We start from the raw sequence: 18,173 nt of genomic DNA, 5'->3' as shown, positions 1-18,173 counted from the left end.
TTCGGGAAATCATGCCGTAGCCCTCACTCCACTGCCGACCGTGTCATCCCACGATCCGAGCTAGTGCTAGTCGCCTACAAAGCCGCTGGGAACGCCCAGACCACTTCCTTCAGCTGTGATCTAACGAACCGAGCAAAGAAAACACTAACTGAAAGCAGAACCCAAAAAGGGTTGCCATGACAGCCAAAAACGCTGCCATGACAGCATAATTTCCTGCGATGCGAGCGACGGGGCTTAACGGGGTTTAACAGCAACAATATCTGATACAAGTAACACCTTATATTTTAGGAGTATTTCACACTGTCTCATGTGAGTACATTGGTCGTAATAACATCTTATATTATAGGAGTATTTCACACTGCGATGCCATATGTCTTTTCACACTCCTTCCATTTTACACAACCGGGAGACATTGGAACTATCCATTATCTATGTATCAAGCACATCTATGTATCAAGCACGACTGACTTTAATGTTCCCAACATACAAACAAGCATGTTGTACCTATTTTTTCTTCCTGCCAAACATGTTATAATTTGGCGTTAATCCGATGCAATGCTAACTTAGCCAAGTCCTTCCGCAAGATCTTCCCCGCAGCATTTTTCGGTATGGAATCCACAAGGAAAACACGATGTACTCGCTTATAGTGCACGACCTGTGATACACAACAGCCATTAGGCTCGGCTATGTCTACACATTATATAGAGTGAAGTAGCTATGTCAAATACCTAGTTCCTACCTGTTTAGCGACAAAGTCTTTGATCTGTGCCTCATGCAAGTTGCTTCCGGAGCGTCCTACGACAAATGCCACCGGCAATTCGCCAGCCTGATCGTCGGCGTATCTGTATGATAAACAGTTAACATGTGCTCGTCATGATGGTTCATATGCAGGGAAGAAGTGCAACACATCTATTACTCCCTCCGTTCGGAATTACTTGTCGCAGAAATGGATGTATCTAGATGTATTTTAGTTCTAGATACATCCATTTTCGAGACAAGTAATTCCGAACGGAGGGAGTACATGTTATGGACTTATGGTGCATACTTACCCAACAACTGCGGCTTCGTCGATACCTGGGTGCGTTTGAAGCAGGTCCTCCAGTTCTGTAGGAGCAACCTGCATTAGACAAAGGTAAGAGTCTACATCCATTCCATATCCTGAGGTGGTTATCAGCAATTTTGAAGTAATAGTAGGTACTACCTGGTAGCCCTTGTACTTAATTATCTCTTTCAGCCGGTCAACCACAGAGAGGAATCCATCTTTGTCGATGACACAAACATCCCCGGTTCTCAACCACCCTTCAGAATCCAAAATCCCAGAGGTGGATTCCTTGTCACCAAGGTAGCCTATACTAATGTTTAACAATAGATAGAGTGTCTGTCAGTGAAAAATTTATATCCACTATTATGTGATAGCAACAAAAACCTAGCATCCGACAAATCTGCTGAATGCACCATTGACAAAAAGAAGATGCAGACCTGGCAGAAAGCAATATCCATCAAGACTAGGAACAGATTAGGGTGTGATGTTGACTTGCTAGCTTATCATGTACGTAAAATGCAAATTGTCTTCAATGTCTGCTGTATTTCTTAAATTATATACTACGTATGTACATAGAAAGCATGGCTAGCAATTTTTTGTAGCTCGAATGGTAGTCATCAACAGTTACACCGGTTCAATGCTTGCCGTCCTTGTTTACCTGACATATCATGCATTCACCAAGACAACAAATGAACCACAAAGAAGTTTGTCCCCTAAATAGAGCAATTCACGATGCAAATGCATGTCGGTATATACTGCGGATGCCTTGAGCAACAACTATCAAAACAACATTGCAGCAAAGTAGCATGATTGCTGGTATGAACCAGATGGATTGCTGCCCTAATGCTTTCTACTACTCCGTACATGATAATGGCATAACATGATCGTTATCATTACTGTACCTTGCATTACAAAAGGTCCTCGGACCCAAAGCTCGCCTGGCAGACCCGGAGGCAGAGCATGCCCTGTTGCAGGATCAATAATCTTCGCCTCAGCGCCCGGTGAAAGACGCCCAACTGATCCGATTCGTCGACTTTCTTCTACTCCAGTGGAACGGCAAAAACCAGCTGTAGTCTCGGTCAGTCCATATCCCTTTTGCAAGTGCAAGTTAACTCATGAGTAACCAATACAAAATTGTTAGTATCAAAGATAACCGTAAGGCACAATGGAATCATTGGAACACTACAGGCTTCAATTCTTCTTCTTCTTTTGAGAGTCTTATAAAACAATTTTTCAGAATCTTATGAAACAATGGAATCATTGGAACAATATACAGGCTTCAATTATAATACTCTTATATAAGAAGCAAAAATGCCAACCTGTGAAACAAAGACGTGGGGAAATTTATGCGAGAACCGCCGTACAAGCTCCGGTGAGAGGGATGCGCCGCCGCAGAGCACCACCTGCAGCGTTGCTGCGCTGGCAGCCACACTCTCGTCGTCCTCAGCTGCTCGCACAATCGCCAGCAGCGCCGGCGGCGCAAGGGCTAGCCGCGTCACCCGGAACCTCCCCACCGCTGCCAGCACCCCCCTGGTGTCAAATCTCCCCGCCGTGTGCAACACAAGTGTTTGCGCCGCCATTACAGGCCTGAGGCAGAACACGAATCCGTAGACGTGGAAGAGCGGCACGGTCAGCATCAGAACCTCGCCTGGCGGCGCCGGACCAGGCAAGACGCGTGTCGCCATGAGGTTGCGGTGCGTCAGCACCACCGCTTTGGCGCTCCCGGTGGTGCCGGAGGAGTAGAGTATCGCCGCCGGATCCGATTGGTGCATCACAGCGGCGTCCATGACCAAGGCATCGCCGGGCCCGTGCAAGAACGAGGAGAATCTCGGCGAGTCGAGGAGGACGGCGCTGAGCCCGGGTGGGAGCTTGCCGGCCGCGCTCGAGACGGCGAAGGCGACGGAGGGTTTCGAGAGCGCGGCGAGGTGGGCCAGTTCCCCTGCGGTTAGGGCCGGGTTGGCGGGGGAGACGACGGCGCCGACGGCCATGAGCGCGAAGTAGAGCACGGGGATGTGGAGGCTGGGGGGCGCGAGGACGAAGGCCACGTCGCCGCGGGAGATGTGGAGGTGGGCGCGGAGAGCCGTGGCGAGGGCGCGGACCTGGCCGAGGAAGGCCGGGAAGGGGACGGCCTCGCCGGTGGCGGCATCGAGGAAGGCGGCGTGGGCCGGGAGCGGGGAGGGGAGGAGGGAGAAGGCGAAGGCCGGGAAGGAGAGCGGCGGGGATGGGGGCGGCAGCGGGATGGGCGCGCGGAGGCTGTGGAAGGTCCTCGTGACGGCGCAGTAGCCGCTCAGGGGGTCGACGGCGGCAGGGGACGGCATTATCACTGGCTCGGCAGTTTTTGGGTAGCTGGGTGGCAGCAGTGGGATGGGAGTGGGACACGACAGTGCGTGTGAGCGAGGATCTCCACGCTAACAACGAAACTGCTCTTCTTGATTGACGGAATAGTAAACTAGAGTGCTTTTAAGCCATGGCTTACTCCAGATGCAGGGTGGCTTTGGGATTAAATTTGGTCAGGGCCTCTTTGATTAGTAGGATTTTCAAAATGCAGGAATAGGAAAAACGTGAGATTAAAATGGCATGTCATCTTGAATCCTACAGAATTGTATGAGTGTTTGATTGTGCATAGGAAAAACGTATGATTCTTTTAAAGAGGTTTGAGTAGATGGAAAATTTCCTATGAAATATAGTGCAAATGAGTCCTATGAAAAAATTCATATGGTTTACAATCCTACGAATCAAACAACCCACATAGGAGAAGTTCTTAAGGATTAGAATCCTCCGAAATTCCTTTGAGAATTCTTTGAATCAAAGAAGCCCTTAGTTTGGTTACCTGCAAGCTCAGATGCCCGGTTCTTGAGGAACAGTTGAATAGTCCGTTTCCAGTGAGCCATGTTCGAGTAAGCGCATAGAGGACACGTGTCTACATGCTCCGGGATAAGCGGAAGACAACGTGTTGTTTTCAGAAAGCGCGTTATAAATCCCCTCACTGTCGTGGTTCTAAGTCTGACAGTGATGTAGGGAGTAAGTATGGAGAGGCAAGATCTTAGCTATGGAGAAGTTGTAAGAACGCAAGGTTTACGAGTTCAGGCCCTTCTCGGAGGAAGTAATAGCCCTACGTCTCGGAGCCCGGAGGCGGTCGACTGGATTATGAGAGTATGAATTACAGGGGTGCGAACCCTTTATACTGAGGAAGGGGGTGGCTTATATAGAGTGCGCCAGACCCCTCCGGCCCTCAGTTATGCAGGGTTTTAAGTACATTAAGGTCGGGCGTTACTGGTAACGCCCCTAATAAAGTGCTATGATGACCATAAAAGCTACTTAATGACCGACCGTTAGCGTGCGGAGTGACTTTAGGTCTCCTGGCCGTCGGGTGGTTGGATCTTGGTCGAGTGGTTGCTTCTTGGTCGAGTGTCTTCGAGTCCGTCGAGTGAAACACCGCCAAGTCGATTGAAATGCATTTTCTTCTGGAGGTGTCCTTGGGTAGGTCAGTTTGGACAGGTCCATGCCCTACCCTAGGTACATAGCTTCATCATTAGCCCCCGAATGGATCGAGGTTTGAGTGGGAAAGGGTTTGAGCACATCTCCGACTCATTTTTCATGTCGTGAGCATACCTTGTTTCGGATCAATGGACCAGAGTGATGACAACAACTTTCTTTCCAGTCGCCTTGATCCATTCTTAGGTTTTGTCGAGTGAGTTCTTATACTTGAAGAGTTCTGAGTGACGGTGCGGAGGAGATCTTCGGTCCGACGAGTTGTTCTGCTGCCCGCGGATTTCGTGGGATCCAAATTTCGGGAAGCGCGCGGGACGGGAGAGGCCGCAGTAAACGGATGGGATAGCGCGGAGCCGCCTCGATCCCCGCGCCACCTTTTTCGCCACGTATCGCGCGCGCGATCGCCACGGGATTTGGCAGGGCCGTCCGGGCCTACCAGTCAGCCACTCGGAAGCAGCCTCATATAAGGCGTTGGGCCGGGGCTCTGTTCCGCACGCCACCATTCTCTCTCTGTTTTCTCCCGATTTCTCCGCCACCCTTGCTCCCGTCTCGTCGCCGGATCTCCGCTCGAGCTCGAACTGCCACCATGGGGAAGGACAAGACGGCGGCGCTGGAACGCGCGAAGAAGGCAACCGCGAAGGCGAAGGGCAAGCGGACCAACCGGGGCGGATCCTCGTCGAGGTCCGGCCTGCCGGCGGGCTGGATCCAGGGCGACTGGATCCGCTCGGCAATCACGCAGGACGACCTCGACGACCTGGTGGAAGGGGGATTTATCCCCCACAAGTCGGCTCGGCTCCCGGGAGACGAAACTGAGCCGCAGCCCAGAGAGGGTGAGTGCGTCCTCTTAGCAACTCACATAGATCGTGGGTTCTCGCTGCCTCCCCACCCTTTCTTCCGGGGTTTTTTGAACTTCTTTGGGGCTCAGCTCCACCATTTTACTCCGAATACCATAGTCTATCTGGCCGCTTTCGTGTCTATGTGCGAAAACTTCTTGGGCTGTCGACCGCACTGGGGGCTCTTCAAACATATCTTCACTTGCCGTTCCCAGTCGGTCAAAAAGACCAAGTCGAGTGACGAGAGGACTCGGGTGATCCAGATGTGCGGTGGTCTGGGGATCCAGATGAGGAGCAAAAGTACTTTCCCAGCGATGATCCTTCCTGACTCGGTCCGGGGCTGGCAGTCGACTTGGTTTTACTGCAAGGATCAGCCGACCCCTGGCCAGTCGACTGGGCTTCCTCCTTTCTCCTTGGCTCGAGTGGAGAAGCCTGCTCCCCTGAAGATAGTTCCAGAAGAGAAGGCGCAGGTCAAGGAGCTGGTCGAACGGGTCGTCCAGCTCGTCCGCGACGGAGTGACCGGGATGGATCTGCTGGAGGTCTTTCTCGGTCGACGCATCCAACCCCTTCAGGCGCGCGATCATCCGATGTGGATGTATTCTGGGCTCGAAGATACCACTCGGATCCACCCGGAGGAGGTCAGTGAGGATACCTTGGAGAGCTGGTTGAGAGGAATCACTGGCAACAAAGACAACCCTCGGGGATCCAGGAGGGTGATTCCATTCGACAACTCGCGTCAGCCGGAGCAGGTATGTTTCTGTAAGTAACTTTCCGACTCTCCATGTGATGTCCCGTTTGCGGTCGACTGAATGTCTTTTGATTGTTATTTTTTCAGGCCCTCATTGAAATGTACTCGATGCCCAATGGAGAGCAAGGGCAAGACTTGGAAGGCGAGGCGAGCGGCGGCGACAGTGGCGAGTGGACTTCTGATGGTGAAGAGGATGGAGAAAGCGAAGACTCGAGCGACGAAGAAGAAGTCGAGTCGCCTCCTCGCAGGGAGAGGCGATCCAAACTTGCCCAAGAACGACCGAGCGTCCGTGAAAAGGCGACTGCTCAAGCTGGTCAATCTTCGAAGCGTCCTCGGATCTCTTCACCAACCCCGACCGAGAAAGCGCCCAAGCACCCCAAAGTTGCGGAGCCGAAAATCCGGAAGGCGTTGCCGAAGATTAAGATTGACATCCCCGTCGCTTCTGCGTAAGTGTCTTCCTCTGTATACACTCGACGCTCAGCGCCGTTTGTTTTTCTTGTTTTAACCGGACGAACTTTGGAACTGCCAGCGCTGCCACTTCTAGGACCTCAGCTTACAGGGATGATGATGAGGTGATGGAGGATGCGGTCACGTCAAAACTGGGTATGACTCCTGCCATACTGTCTTTATTTTGGTCGATTCAACTGCAACGTGTACCATTGGGTGATGTGATTTTGACGATTGAACTTTGCATAGCTCCCAACGTTATTGACCTCCCTGATGATGATGAAGAGCCCGAGAGGCCTTTGACGAGGAAAAATAGGCAGGCTCCTACAAGCGAGGCGCCACAGTCGACGCCAAGGACGGAACCAGTCGTTCAGGACACTGGCGACGCCAATCGGGGTTCTGTTACCTTTGCTGTGCCACTGTCGAGTGCCTTGCCCTCTTCGTCGACTGCTCAGGCTCCCGTCGACCCACCTTCAGTTTTTGCGACCCATCATGTCCCGGAGGACGAAGCGAATGCTGCCAAGGAAGCCATACGTCAGGCGGGCATCATGATGGAGAAGATGAGGATGGTGCGGGACGCCAGTCAGGCTGCCTACGACGCCAGCTCGGCCCTCCAAAGCAATGTTCAGGTTAATTGGTCACTGCTTGTTTTGTTAGGATATGTTATCTGAAGACTCTTTTCCGAAAATCTTTGCATCTGTACACCCACTGGGTGCGTCGATTGAAATTTTTGAACCGGTGGGGGCACGCTGAGTGCACCCACTGGGTGTAGTCCCCGAGACTACGGTGGACTGCTGGCAGTCGACTGTAGTCGTTGTATTTTTTCGAATGTATAAACCAAACTGGTAGTTTGTCTCTTCCACTCGGTCTGGTTGAGTGGGATCAGAACCGGTGGGGGCACGCAAAGTGCACCCACTGGGTGTAGTCCCCGAGACTACGGTGGACTGCTGGCAGTCGACTGTAGTCTGAGTTCTACTTTCTCTCTTTCTGCCTTTTTTTACTTCCTGGACTCGACTTCGGCGGGCCGGTCGAGTGGGATCAGAACCGGTGGGGGCACGCAAAGTGCACCCACTGGGTGTAGTCCCCGAGACTATGGTGGACTGCGGGCAGTCGACCGTAGTCTTAGTATTTATTGCCTTTGTTGTTTTTCGCTGTAAAATAACTTCTCCTCTTTGATTGCAGAAATCTTGTGATCTGGGAGCTCGCTTTGCTGATTTGGAGAAACAGCAGATCCAACTGAACCTTGACTTGGAGCTGGCCAAGACAGAGCTGCAAAAGGCTAAGGATGGTGCCAATGGTAAGACGAGTTTGTCGACTGGTTTGCCTTGGGCTTGAGTACCCTTCTGCTCTTTCTGAATCAAGCACCATTTCTTTGCAGAAAAGCTGAGAGAAGCTCTGGCAAAGAAGGACCAGGATCTGGCTGCTGCCCGAAAGGAAGCTGACGACAGAGTCGCTCTGGCCGAACAGAAGCTGGCTTCGGTCGGCCAGTTGGAAGAAGAGAATACCAGGCTGAAGTCTGCTCTGAATGACTCCAACAAGGAGTGCTCGCGCTGGAAGAAGGCGAATCTCGTCCAGGGCGAGAAAATGGAAAGCATTGCTCGCAGGAGGGATGATCTGGAGAGCTATCTGAGAAGTCTTGCCAAGAAGTTGTTCATCAAGCTTGAAGGTGCACATTCTGTTCCGACTGATTTTTTTGTGTCGACTCAGTGTACGAAAATTGACTTATCCTTGGATCGTGAATGCAGAGTTTTGCCAGAACTTTGAAGAGGAGACTGGGCGGATCGAACCAGGTTTGGATCCAATCAACTCTCCCGTGAAAGATGAAACTGCCATGAATATGCTCCGACTGGAATCTCGCATCGACGGTGCCGTGGACTACTTGGCTCGACTGAAGGTCGCCATGTCACGGATCGACCCGGCACTTTGGCCAGAGGCCACACTCCAAAACGATCTTGAGTCTCTGATGACTCAACTTAACGGAATCCCTGACCGAGTGCAGGAGTGGAAGAAGTCTTTTGCTCGGTGTGGCTCTGTCTTTGGTTCGTGTCCACTGCAAGGAGGTGCGACAAGATAAGCTGGCCGCAATCAAGGTCACCAACACCCAGAAGCACGACTTCCGAACTTTTATGGAGACTTTCATTGCTGCCGCCACTCAGATTGCCGATGGCGTCGACCTGGACGAGTTCGTCGAGCCTGCCAGCCCTCCTCCTGCGGAGTGAACAAACTTTTATGCCCCACCTTAAATTTGCCTCGGAATGCTGAGTGGTTTTTGTAACCGTTAAACTCTTTCGGGCTGAATGCTTGAGCACTTTGACCTGTGGTCCGGACCCTATAGGATTTATCTGAACTCGGTTTATCGTTGAATATCTTTATGAATCCCCCGTCGAGTGGAAATAGTTCTTCTTTCGAGACAACTTTTTTGTACTTGTGGCGCGGCTCCGAAGGGGAAGGTAGCAGCCGACCTGCACCTCGTTACTGCGGAGCAGGATGGAGTGCATGTTGTATTTGTGGCGAAGCTCTCCAAGGAGGAGGTGGCCGTCGATCTGTAGCTTGTTACTGCAGAGCGGGATGTGTTTCGTACTTAGGCGAGTACCTGACCGCAGCTAAGTCTTCAAACGAGAAAACTTAGGCAAGTACCGGACTGCAGCTAAGCCCCCGAGTGGGAGGACTGCTCTCCACTCGGTAGGATTTTTCAAACTTAGGCGAGTGCCTGACTGCAGCTAAGGCCTCAAGTGAGAGAACTTAGGCGAGTACTGGACTGCAGCTAAGCCTCCGAGTTGGAGGGCTGCTCTCCACTAGGTAGGATTTTTTGTTTTTCAAACTTAGGCGAGTGCCTGACTGCAGCTGAGTCCTCAAGAGAGAGAACTTAGGCGAGTACTGGACTGCAGCTAAGCCCCCGAGTAGGAGGGATGCTCTCCACTCGGTAGGATTTTTTCAAACATAGGCGAGTGCCTGACTACAGCTAAGTCCTCAAGAGAGAGAACTTAGGCAAGTACCGGACTGCAGCTAAGCCCCCGAGTGGGAGGACTGCTCTCCACTCAGTAGGATTTTTCAAACTTAGGCGAGTGCCTGACTGCAGCTAAGTCCTCAAGCGAGAGAACTTAGGCGAGTACTGGACTGCAGCTAAGCCTCTGAGTGGGAGGGCTGCTCTCCACTCGGTAGGATTTTTTTTTCAAACTTAGGCGAGTGCCTGACTGCAGCTGAGTCCTCAAGAGAGAGAACTTAGGTGAGTACTGGACTGCAGCTAAGCCCCCGAGTGGGAGGGATGCTCTCCACTCAGTAGGATTTTTTCAAACTTAGGCGAGTGCCTGACTGCAGCTAAGTCCTCAAGAGAGAGAACTTAGGCGAGTACTGGACTGCAGCTAAGCCCCCGAGTGGGAGGGCTGCTCTCCACTCGGTAGGATTTTTTCAAACTTAGGCGAGTGCCTGACTGTAGCTAAGTCATCAAGCGAGAGAACTTAGGCGAGTACTGGACTGCAGCTAAGCCCCCGAGTGGGAGGGCTGCTCTCCACTCGGTAGGATTTTTTCAAACTTAGGCGAGTGCCTGACTGCAGCTAAGTCCTCAAGCGAGAGAACTTAGGCGAGTACTGGACTGCAGCTAAGCCCCCGAGTGGGAGGGCTGCTCTCCACTCGGTAGGATTTTTTTTTCAAACTTAGGCGAAACGGATTCGCAGCTAAGACTCCGAGTGGGAGGCTGGCTCGCCACTCGGTAGGAAATCGTTTTTATAAACTTAGGCGAAGCGGATTCGCAGCTAAGCCACCCACTGGGGGATTTCTTACATAAACAAAAACAATAATAATCACTGGGAAAATTATAATGCTCTTGTCTTTGATAAATAAACTACAGGAGTTTTTTCTTATTACATCTTATCTGAATGATAACTCAAGTATAAAAGGGGCGGAGTAGCTCCGCATTCGAGGCTCGTGGCTCATCAATCTGGCGATCGACATTGTAGAGGTGGTATGCTCCATTGTGGAGGACTCTGGTGACTATGAAGGGGCCTTCCCAAGTAGGAGCGAGCTTGTGTGGTTTCTGCTGATCCACTCGGAGGACTAAGTCTCCTTCTTGGAAGGCTCGGCTCTTCACGTTTCTGGCATGGAATCGACGCAAGTCTTGCTGGTAGATGGTCGATTGAATCAAGGCCATTTCTCTTTCTTCTTCTAGGAGGTCGACTACGTCCTGCCGGGCTTGTTCTGTTTCATCTTCAGAGTAGAGCTCGACTCGGGGAGCGTTGTGAAGCAGGTCACTCGGTAAGACTGCCTCGGCTCCGTAGACCAGAAAGAATGGGGTTCTTCCGGTCGATCGATTCGGGGTTGTTCTTAATCCCCAAAGGACTGATGGAAGCTCGTCGACCCATGCACCTGCTGCGTGCTTGAGATCGCGCATCAATCGGGGTTTCAGTCCTTTGAGAATCAGGCCGTTCGCCCTTTCTGCTTGCCCATTCGACTGGGGGTGAGCGACCGAAGCATAGTCGACTCGAGTGCCCTGAGAGGCGCAAAAGGCCCTGAATTTGTCGGAATCGAAGTTTGACCCGTTGTCGGTGATGATGCTGTGTGGAACTCCATATCTGAATATCAACTCTCTGATGAAACTGATAGCGGTGCAAGCATCAAGATTCTTGATAGGCTTGGCTTCAATCCATTTGGTGAACTTGTCGACTGCTACCAGCACATGAGTGAAGCCGCTCCTGCCTGTTCTCAGTGGTCCAACCATGTCCAGCCCCCAAACAGCGAAGGGCCAGACGAGTGGAATGGTTTTCAGGGCTGACGCGGGCTTGTGCGGCATATTGGAGTAATACTGACATCCTTCACATTTGTCGACTATCTCTTTTGCCATCTCATTGGCTCTTGGCCAGTAGAACCCCGCTCGGTATGCTTTAGCCACAATGGTCTGAGAGGACGCATGATGACCACAGGTCCCCGAGTGGATATCGTTAAGGATCATATGACCTTCTTCTGGTGTAATGCACTTCTGGCCGACCCCAGTCGCGCTTTCTCTATATAACTGTCCCTTTATGACTGTAAAGGCCTTGGATCGACGGACGATCTGTCGAGCCTCTTCTTCGTCTTCTGGGAGTTCTTTCCTTAGGATGTACGCGATGTACGGTTCTGTCCAGATGGGAGTGATAACCAAGACTTCCATGATCAGGTCGACCACAGCTGGAACTTCAACTTCAGTTTGATTCGTGGCGCTTTTTGGCTGTGGGGCCTCTTCAATGAAGGGATCCTCCTGGACTAATGGTGTGTGGATGTGTTCCAAAAACACATTGCTGGGAATGGCTTCTCTTTTGGAACCTATTTTTGCCAAATCATCAGCTGCTTGATTTTTCAGTCGGGGTATGTGATGAAGCTCTAACCCCTCGAATTTCTTCTCTAGCTTTCTCACTGCATTGCAATAACCAGTCATGGCTGGACTTCTGCCGTCCCATTCCTTCATCACTTGATTAACCACCAAATCTGAGTCGCCATAGACCATGAGGCGACGGACGCCGAGTGAAATGGCCATGCGCAACCCATATAAAAGTGCTTCGTATTATGCCTCGTTGTTAGAGGAATCAAAGCGGATTTGAAGAACATATCTGAGTTTATCTCCTCTGGGGGAGACCAACACCACTCCGGTGCCGGAACCATTTAGCATCTTGGAACCGTCGAAGAACATGGTCCAATGCTCTGAGTGAACCTGAGTCGGCAGTTGCTGTTCAATCCACTCGGCGACGAAATCCGCGATTGCCTGGGACTTGATAGCTTTCTTTGCCTCAAACTTGATATCTAGAGGAAGGAGTTCAATCGCCCATTTTGCCACTCGACCGGTTGCGTCCCTGTTATGCAAGATCTCTGACAACGGAGCGTCGCTGACGACTGTAATGGAATGATCAGAGAAGTAATGAGCAACTTTCTTTGTGGTCATATAAATCCCATATATGAGCTTTTGATAATGAGGATATCTTTGCTTCGATGGGGTCAAGACTTCAGAAATATAATACACTGGGCGCTGAACTTTGAAGGTTTTCCCTTCTTCTTCCCGCTCGACCATAAGTACCGTACTGACGACTTGTCCTGTGGCTGCAATGTAAAGCAGCAAAGGCTCCTTGCTTATTGGGGTAGCAAGCACCGGCTAGGTGGAGAGCAGAGCTTTGAGCTCTGCGAATGCTGCGTCAGCTTCAGGAGTCCACTCGAACTTGTCAGACTTCTTCATCAATCGGTAAAGAGGCAATGCCTTTTCACCGAGACGAGATATGAATCGACTTAGGGCGGCCAAGCAACCAGTAAGCTTCTGAACACCCGGCATGTCAGAGGGCTTCCATGCGAAAATGTCCCAGTTCTCACGGAGGAACTGGATGAGCACTTCTTCCTATTTGGAGTCGAGTGTTGTCGAGATATGAGTTGGAGCAGTGCTGGGGTCGGTCGGGTGGATGTGAGTTGTCTTCGTATCGCCAGTCGACTGAAAAGCTGAATCTGTAGCGGGCTTCTTGGCTCGCAACAAATCACTCGGGTCTGCAGTATTCTGGTATTCCTGCAACTCCACCACTGCCATCTGAGCATCAGCGATCTTCGAACCTTTCTGAAAACATTCTTCCGTTTTCTTCTGATTGCCCGTAATAGTGATCACACCTTTGGGGCCAGGCATCTTCAATTTGAGGTACACGTAACATGGTCGGGCCATGAAGCGTGCATAAGCCGGCCTCCCCAAAATAGCGTGGTAGGCACTCTGGAAGTCTACAACTTCGAATGTCAACTTTTCTTTGCGGTAATTTTTGGAATCACCGAAAACCACATCAAGAGCAATCTGGCCGAGTGATTCAGCCTTCTTCCCAGGAATGACTCCATGGAAAATCATGTTGCTGGCACTGAGTCTGGACATCGGAATGCCCATCCCTTTCAACGTCTCAGCATACAATATGTTCAAACCACTGCCACCATCCATCAGGACTTTGGTCAGTCGAGTGCCTTCAACAACTCGGTCGACCACCAAAGCTTGCCTCTCAGGGGTGGCGATGTGCGTTGGGTGGTCGGACTGGTCGAATGTTATGGCAGTCTAAGACCATTTCAGGTAACTAGGTGTCGCCGGAGCAACCATATTCACCTCTCGGTTAATAACTTTTAGTCGACTTTTGCTTTCAACATTGGCAAAAATCATCAGAGTGGAATTGACCTGAGGGTATCCGTCGTCACTGTCTTCTTTGTCCTCGACCTTGTCTGACTCCTTTTCCTTACCTTTGGGCTGCTTGCCCTGGAACTGCTGGATCAAGAGTCGACACTGTCGAGTGGTATGTTTCAGGTAAATGAAATTACCCTCTTCATCTTTCTTTGTGTGGACGAGACATGGTAAGTCCAACACATCATTTCCGTCCTAGTCTTTAACCTTTTTGGGGTTCCAAGGTCCTTTAGGTTTCCCTTTAAACTTTCCTTGGGTTAAAGCCAAGGCTTCCCCGGGAGCCGCTGGCTCGGCTTTCCGCTTCTGTTTCCGATTGGAATTTCCTCCGGTTTCTTGGACGACTGACTTGAGCTTGCCACTCCTGAGTCGATCCTCATCTTCACCATTAGCGTACTTGGTGGCAATCTCCATCATCCGATTCAGGGACATATCTCCGGTTCGACCGAATTTCAAATTCAGTTCTCTGTACTTGACGCCTTCCTTGAAGGCACAAACTGCTTGGTGGTCAGGCACATTCTCCACCGAGTGATGTAACATGATCCACCTCTGGATGTAATCCCTCAAAGTTTCATTCGGCTTCTGCACGCAAGACCGCAGTTCCGTCAGCCATGCCAGTCGCTTGCATGTGCCTTCAAATGTGGTGATGAACACTCGGGAGAGATCTTCCCAAGTGTAAATGCTGCTAGGCACTAACTAGTTCAGCCACGCTCTGGCCGAGCCCTCCAACATGAGAGGCAGGTGCTTCATGGCCACTTCATCATTGCCGCCGCCAATCTGGACGGCCACTCGGTAGTCCTCAAGCCAAGATCGGGCTTGGACTCGCCAGTGAACTTACTGACTCCAGTCGCCAACCTGAAGTTGGGAGGAATCACAGTGGCCCTGATGGCTCTACTAAAGCACTCTGGCCCCGAAACATGTACTCTGCTGCTGGTAGGTGCATCTCTGTCGTGACCTTCTCGGTGAGCCCTGTTCCTATCGACCAAACCTTGGACGAGAATGGATCTCGCATCAAAGCCTGGCCCTCTGGGGTCGACTGGAATCCTTCACCCACCACTATGAGGGCGCCTGTCATCCTGCTGGCGAGGCACATACGACCCGCTCCTCAGGGGAGGCGTGGGCACTCGATGTCGATCATCACGATCGAATCGGTGATCATATTGCTCATGGTTACTATGCTGATTACGCCGGTCCCCACGTCCCTCACGCCTCGGGGGCGATCTTGGGCTATGAGCCGACTGGACTGTCTTTGCGGCAACGGATCTACTGTGAATCCTGTTCCGCGACTGAGAAACAGCGGAATTCTGGTCTCCTGCTGCCCGGAGCAACGCTCTGATCTGCAGCAAGCCTCTGCCAGCCTCCGACTGGGAAGGCTGAATCGACTCTGCTATGCGGGCTGCAGCTGCTAAATTCTGAATCAGAGTTCGATATACCTGCAGGGGCGGGAAGAGCTGACGTCGACTGGATTCGGGAACCCGTTGTCACGCACGCTCGTCGAGTGCTCGCTGGAGGTTCTCCAGTCGAGTGCGCTCGGCCAAGTTTGCCAGGCACGCGTCCTCCAAGGCATGAGCCTCGGGGGTTTCTCCAATGATAGGAGTGTGCAATGCATCCATGTTCCGGCGGCGAAGTTCTTCTCTCTGTAGTGATGTGAGAGGCTCGGGAAGATATTCCTCATGAGGACGCGACGGGTCGCCTCCACCCGCGCCTCCGTCGGTGCGGGGAAAACCGGGAGGACTGGGAGGTCCATCGACCATCAGAACCTCCGCCGCCGGATCGCTGCTGTCACACTCGGATGTGGTCTCTGCGGAGCCAGTCGAACAGGCCATAGAGGGATTCGTCGGGCTCGATCGCCGCGACTTGAGGGGTGGCCGACTGACGTGCCACCATGTGTCTCACCCACCGCTGAAGTCTCGACCGACCGAAGCGCTTGCGCCGGCGAGAAACGGGGAGGGAGGACAACACAGCAGCCGACCGATAGGGGGTCGACGGTTGCCGCAGGAGAACTCCACGGACGCACGCGCTAAAGTGCATTGCCCCGCGAACAGGGAGTGTGTCCACGTCGAGCGGAGCCTCCTGGAGCCAAGCAGAGTCGTCAACGATGAACGTGAGCGCACCGAGACAGATCTCGCGGCCCTCCACCAAAACTCCGCCGAAAACCATGATGATTCGGGTCGGGAAAGGTCGCAACTCCTCCAACAAACGCTAAAACACCGGCCCCATGGTGGGCGCCAACTGTCGTGGTTCTAAGTCTGACAGTGATGTAGGGGGGTAAGTATGGAGAGGCAAGATCTTAGCTATGGAGAAGTTGTAAGAACGCAAGGTTTACGAGTTCAGGCCCTTCTCGGAGGAAGTAATAGCCCTACGTCTCGGAGCCCAGAGGCGGTCGACTGGATTATGAGAGTATGAATTACAGGGGTGCGAACCCTTTATACTGAGGAACGGGGTGGCTTATATAGAGTCCTCCAGACCCCTCCGGCCCTCAGTTATGCAGGGTTTTAAGTATATTAAGGTCGGGCGTTACTGGTAACGCCCCTAATAAAGTGCTATGATGACCATAAAAGCTACTTAATGACCGACCGTTAGCGTGCGGAGTGACTTTAGGTCTCCTGGCCGTCGGGTGGTTGGATCTTGGTCGAGTGGTTGCTTCTTGGTCAAGTGTCTTCAAGTCCGTCGAGTGAAACACCGCCAAGTCGATTGAAGTGCGATTTCTTCTGTAGGTGTCCTTGGGTAGGTCAGTTTGGACAGGTCCATGACCCTACCCTAGGTACATAGCTTCATCACTCACTACTATCTCCCATGTTTTTGTTGTCACTCTTTCTCATCTGCTGTGCGGTGAGCATCAGCGGCGGGAAGATTTGAACGATGAGCAATGACAATGGGAAGGTCTAGACGGCGACGGCCGGTGACGACCATCTGAACGCGCTTCATCACCATGGCGTCAATGGGCGGCAAGCCCTGAACCCGTCAGATCTGTAGGAGGCGCATTTTGGATTTGGGTGTCAATTTACCGTTTGATTTAGGACTACATTTGGGTGTCGACTTAGGGTTTGATTTGGGAGGAAATCAGTGTGATTTGGGGGAAGGTTGGGTTGATGTTGCGGTACTGTGTTGAGCAATAATCTTCACAGATGCGCAATCCATGTATTAGGGTGATCGTTGGTACGAGGGTTGGTTATACATATTGTTGTTTTCATCCTTGTACCAGCTCTCCCCTTCTACATGACAACATGAAGTAATGATCATTCAAGCTTTACCCATGTGTAATATGCTAGAAATGTGGTAGTGTGTTGAGCCTATGTTCTTCATTGATGTGCTCTACTGGAAAGTTGGTCCTCGGCAATGCTACTCAAGGAAGATGCTCCAAGGATGCAGGGGAAGGCAAAGCCTCCAAGAGGCGTCGGGGGAGGCCGACGAAGGTTCGCCTCTTCCATGAGAAAGTATATCTGGCCCACTTCTACAAGGTGCTCTTAGCACCTGGTTCGATTACTTTCCATCCCCGATGCCTTCTATCAACACATGTGAACCATCCCAGTGTATATAATTCTAAAGATGAATACGAGATGCGCCTTGCAGGCCAGTCTCCGGGATTTCAACGGGAGGGGGTTGCCTTGCATCACGGGTGGCCAGGGTTTGTTGTTGCTCACTAGCTACAGATCGTCTACTTCTTGACATTCAAGGTCCTAACCAAGGATGCTTTAAATTGTCATCTTCTTCAACCATTCATGCATAGAAGTGGTCATCAAGTGCCGCCAACACGAGCCAGCCCTTATCATGGTCGATGAGTGAGGGCTTTGTAGTCTTCCTTTGTTAGTGTGTGAGTCATGAACTTTTATGAATGTGATTAATGTGTATGACTGTATGCTTTTTCAATGTGGTTTAATCTCTGTTTTTTATTGTTGCTGCCACTATATTATGCCTTTGACAGTGTATGCCAGTAACCTCACAACTCGAAGAAGAGATTATCACACCGCACGCCTTTCATGTAACTAAACACCCACACATTGACTCTAGGGAGCCCAGACTTGCAACCAAACAATGTGCTTGTGTTTTCTGCTTTCATGCAGCTCCGGGCTTTGTGGGTAACCAAATAAAGTGCAAGACATGGTTCTGAGGCTGTATTAACCCAGCCAGGCTCTACCAGCCACTCATCCAAATGAATCAAAAATGATGCGAGCAACCAAACACACCCTTAGTGTCGTGATAAATCCTCGATAATACCCATCCGAGGATGGCAAGCACGTCAGAGATCCGATTGGTGCACACGAGGACGATTTACCCATGTTCGAGCCCTCGGATTGAGGTAATACCATACTTCTTGCATTTCTACACTGCTATACTAACCTCGTATGAGAAATAGTATTTTGTGTTTACAAGGGGGTCGGTCGCTAGATCGTCTAGAGGTTGGAACCTCAAATGTCTTGCTAGGATGAGGTGACTATGAGGGTCCTTGTCAGACCT

The 18,173-nt window shown here is 51.3% G+C and overlaps 1 protein-coding gene across 1 annotated transcript; it reads right to left on the bottom strand.

Moving 5' to 3' along the window:
* Positions 1 to 234: 234 nt before the first annotated feature.
* On the bottom strand, positions 235 to 3,462 carry LOC123086870 (4-coumarate--CoA ligase-like 5). The gene is made up of 6 exons (XM_044508692.1): positions 2,362 to 3,462; positions 1,945 to 2,134; positions 1,202 to 1,347; positions 1,050 to 1,117; positions 740 to 842; positions 235 to 655 (listed from the first exon to the last, which is right to left on the bottom strand). The coding sequence occupies exons 1-6, from the start codon at positions 3,358 to 3,360 to the stop codon at positions 530 to 532; spliced, it is 1,632 nt and encodes a 543-aa protein (XP_044364627.1). The 5' UTR covers positions 3,361 to 3,462; the 3' UTR covers positions 235 to 529.
* Positions 3,463 to 18,173: the final 14,711 nt, after the last annotated feature.

The sequence above is a fragment of the Triticum aestivum genome, chromosome 4A (assembly GCF_018294505.1).
Source record: "Triticum aestivum cultivar Chinese Spring chromosome 4A, IWGSC CS RefSeq v2.1, whole genome shotgun sequence".
In the NCBI taxonomy this organism is placed as follows: domain Eukaryota; kingdom Viridiplantae; phylum Streptophyta; class Magnoliopsida; order Poales; family Poaceae; genus Triticum; species Triticum aestivum.
This window is presented reverse-complemented; position numbering and strand designations above follow the sequence as displayed.

Bases quoted from the DNA above. Each gene is read 5' to 3' on its own strand.
- LOC123086870 (XM_044508692.1), bottom strand. From the start codon at position 3,360: ATGCCGTCCCCTGCCGCCGTCGACCCCCTGAGCGGCTACTGCGCCGTC. The intron at 1,348-1,944 runs GTACAGTAATGA...ACATTAGTATAG, and splicing joins AGGACCTTTTGTAATGCAAG to GCTACCTTGGTGACAAGGAA. The intron at 843-1,049 runs GTAAGTATGCAC...TTTATCATACAG, and splicing joins GACGAAGCCGCAGTTGTTGG to ATACGCCGACGATCAGGCTG.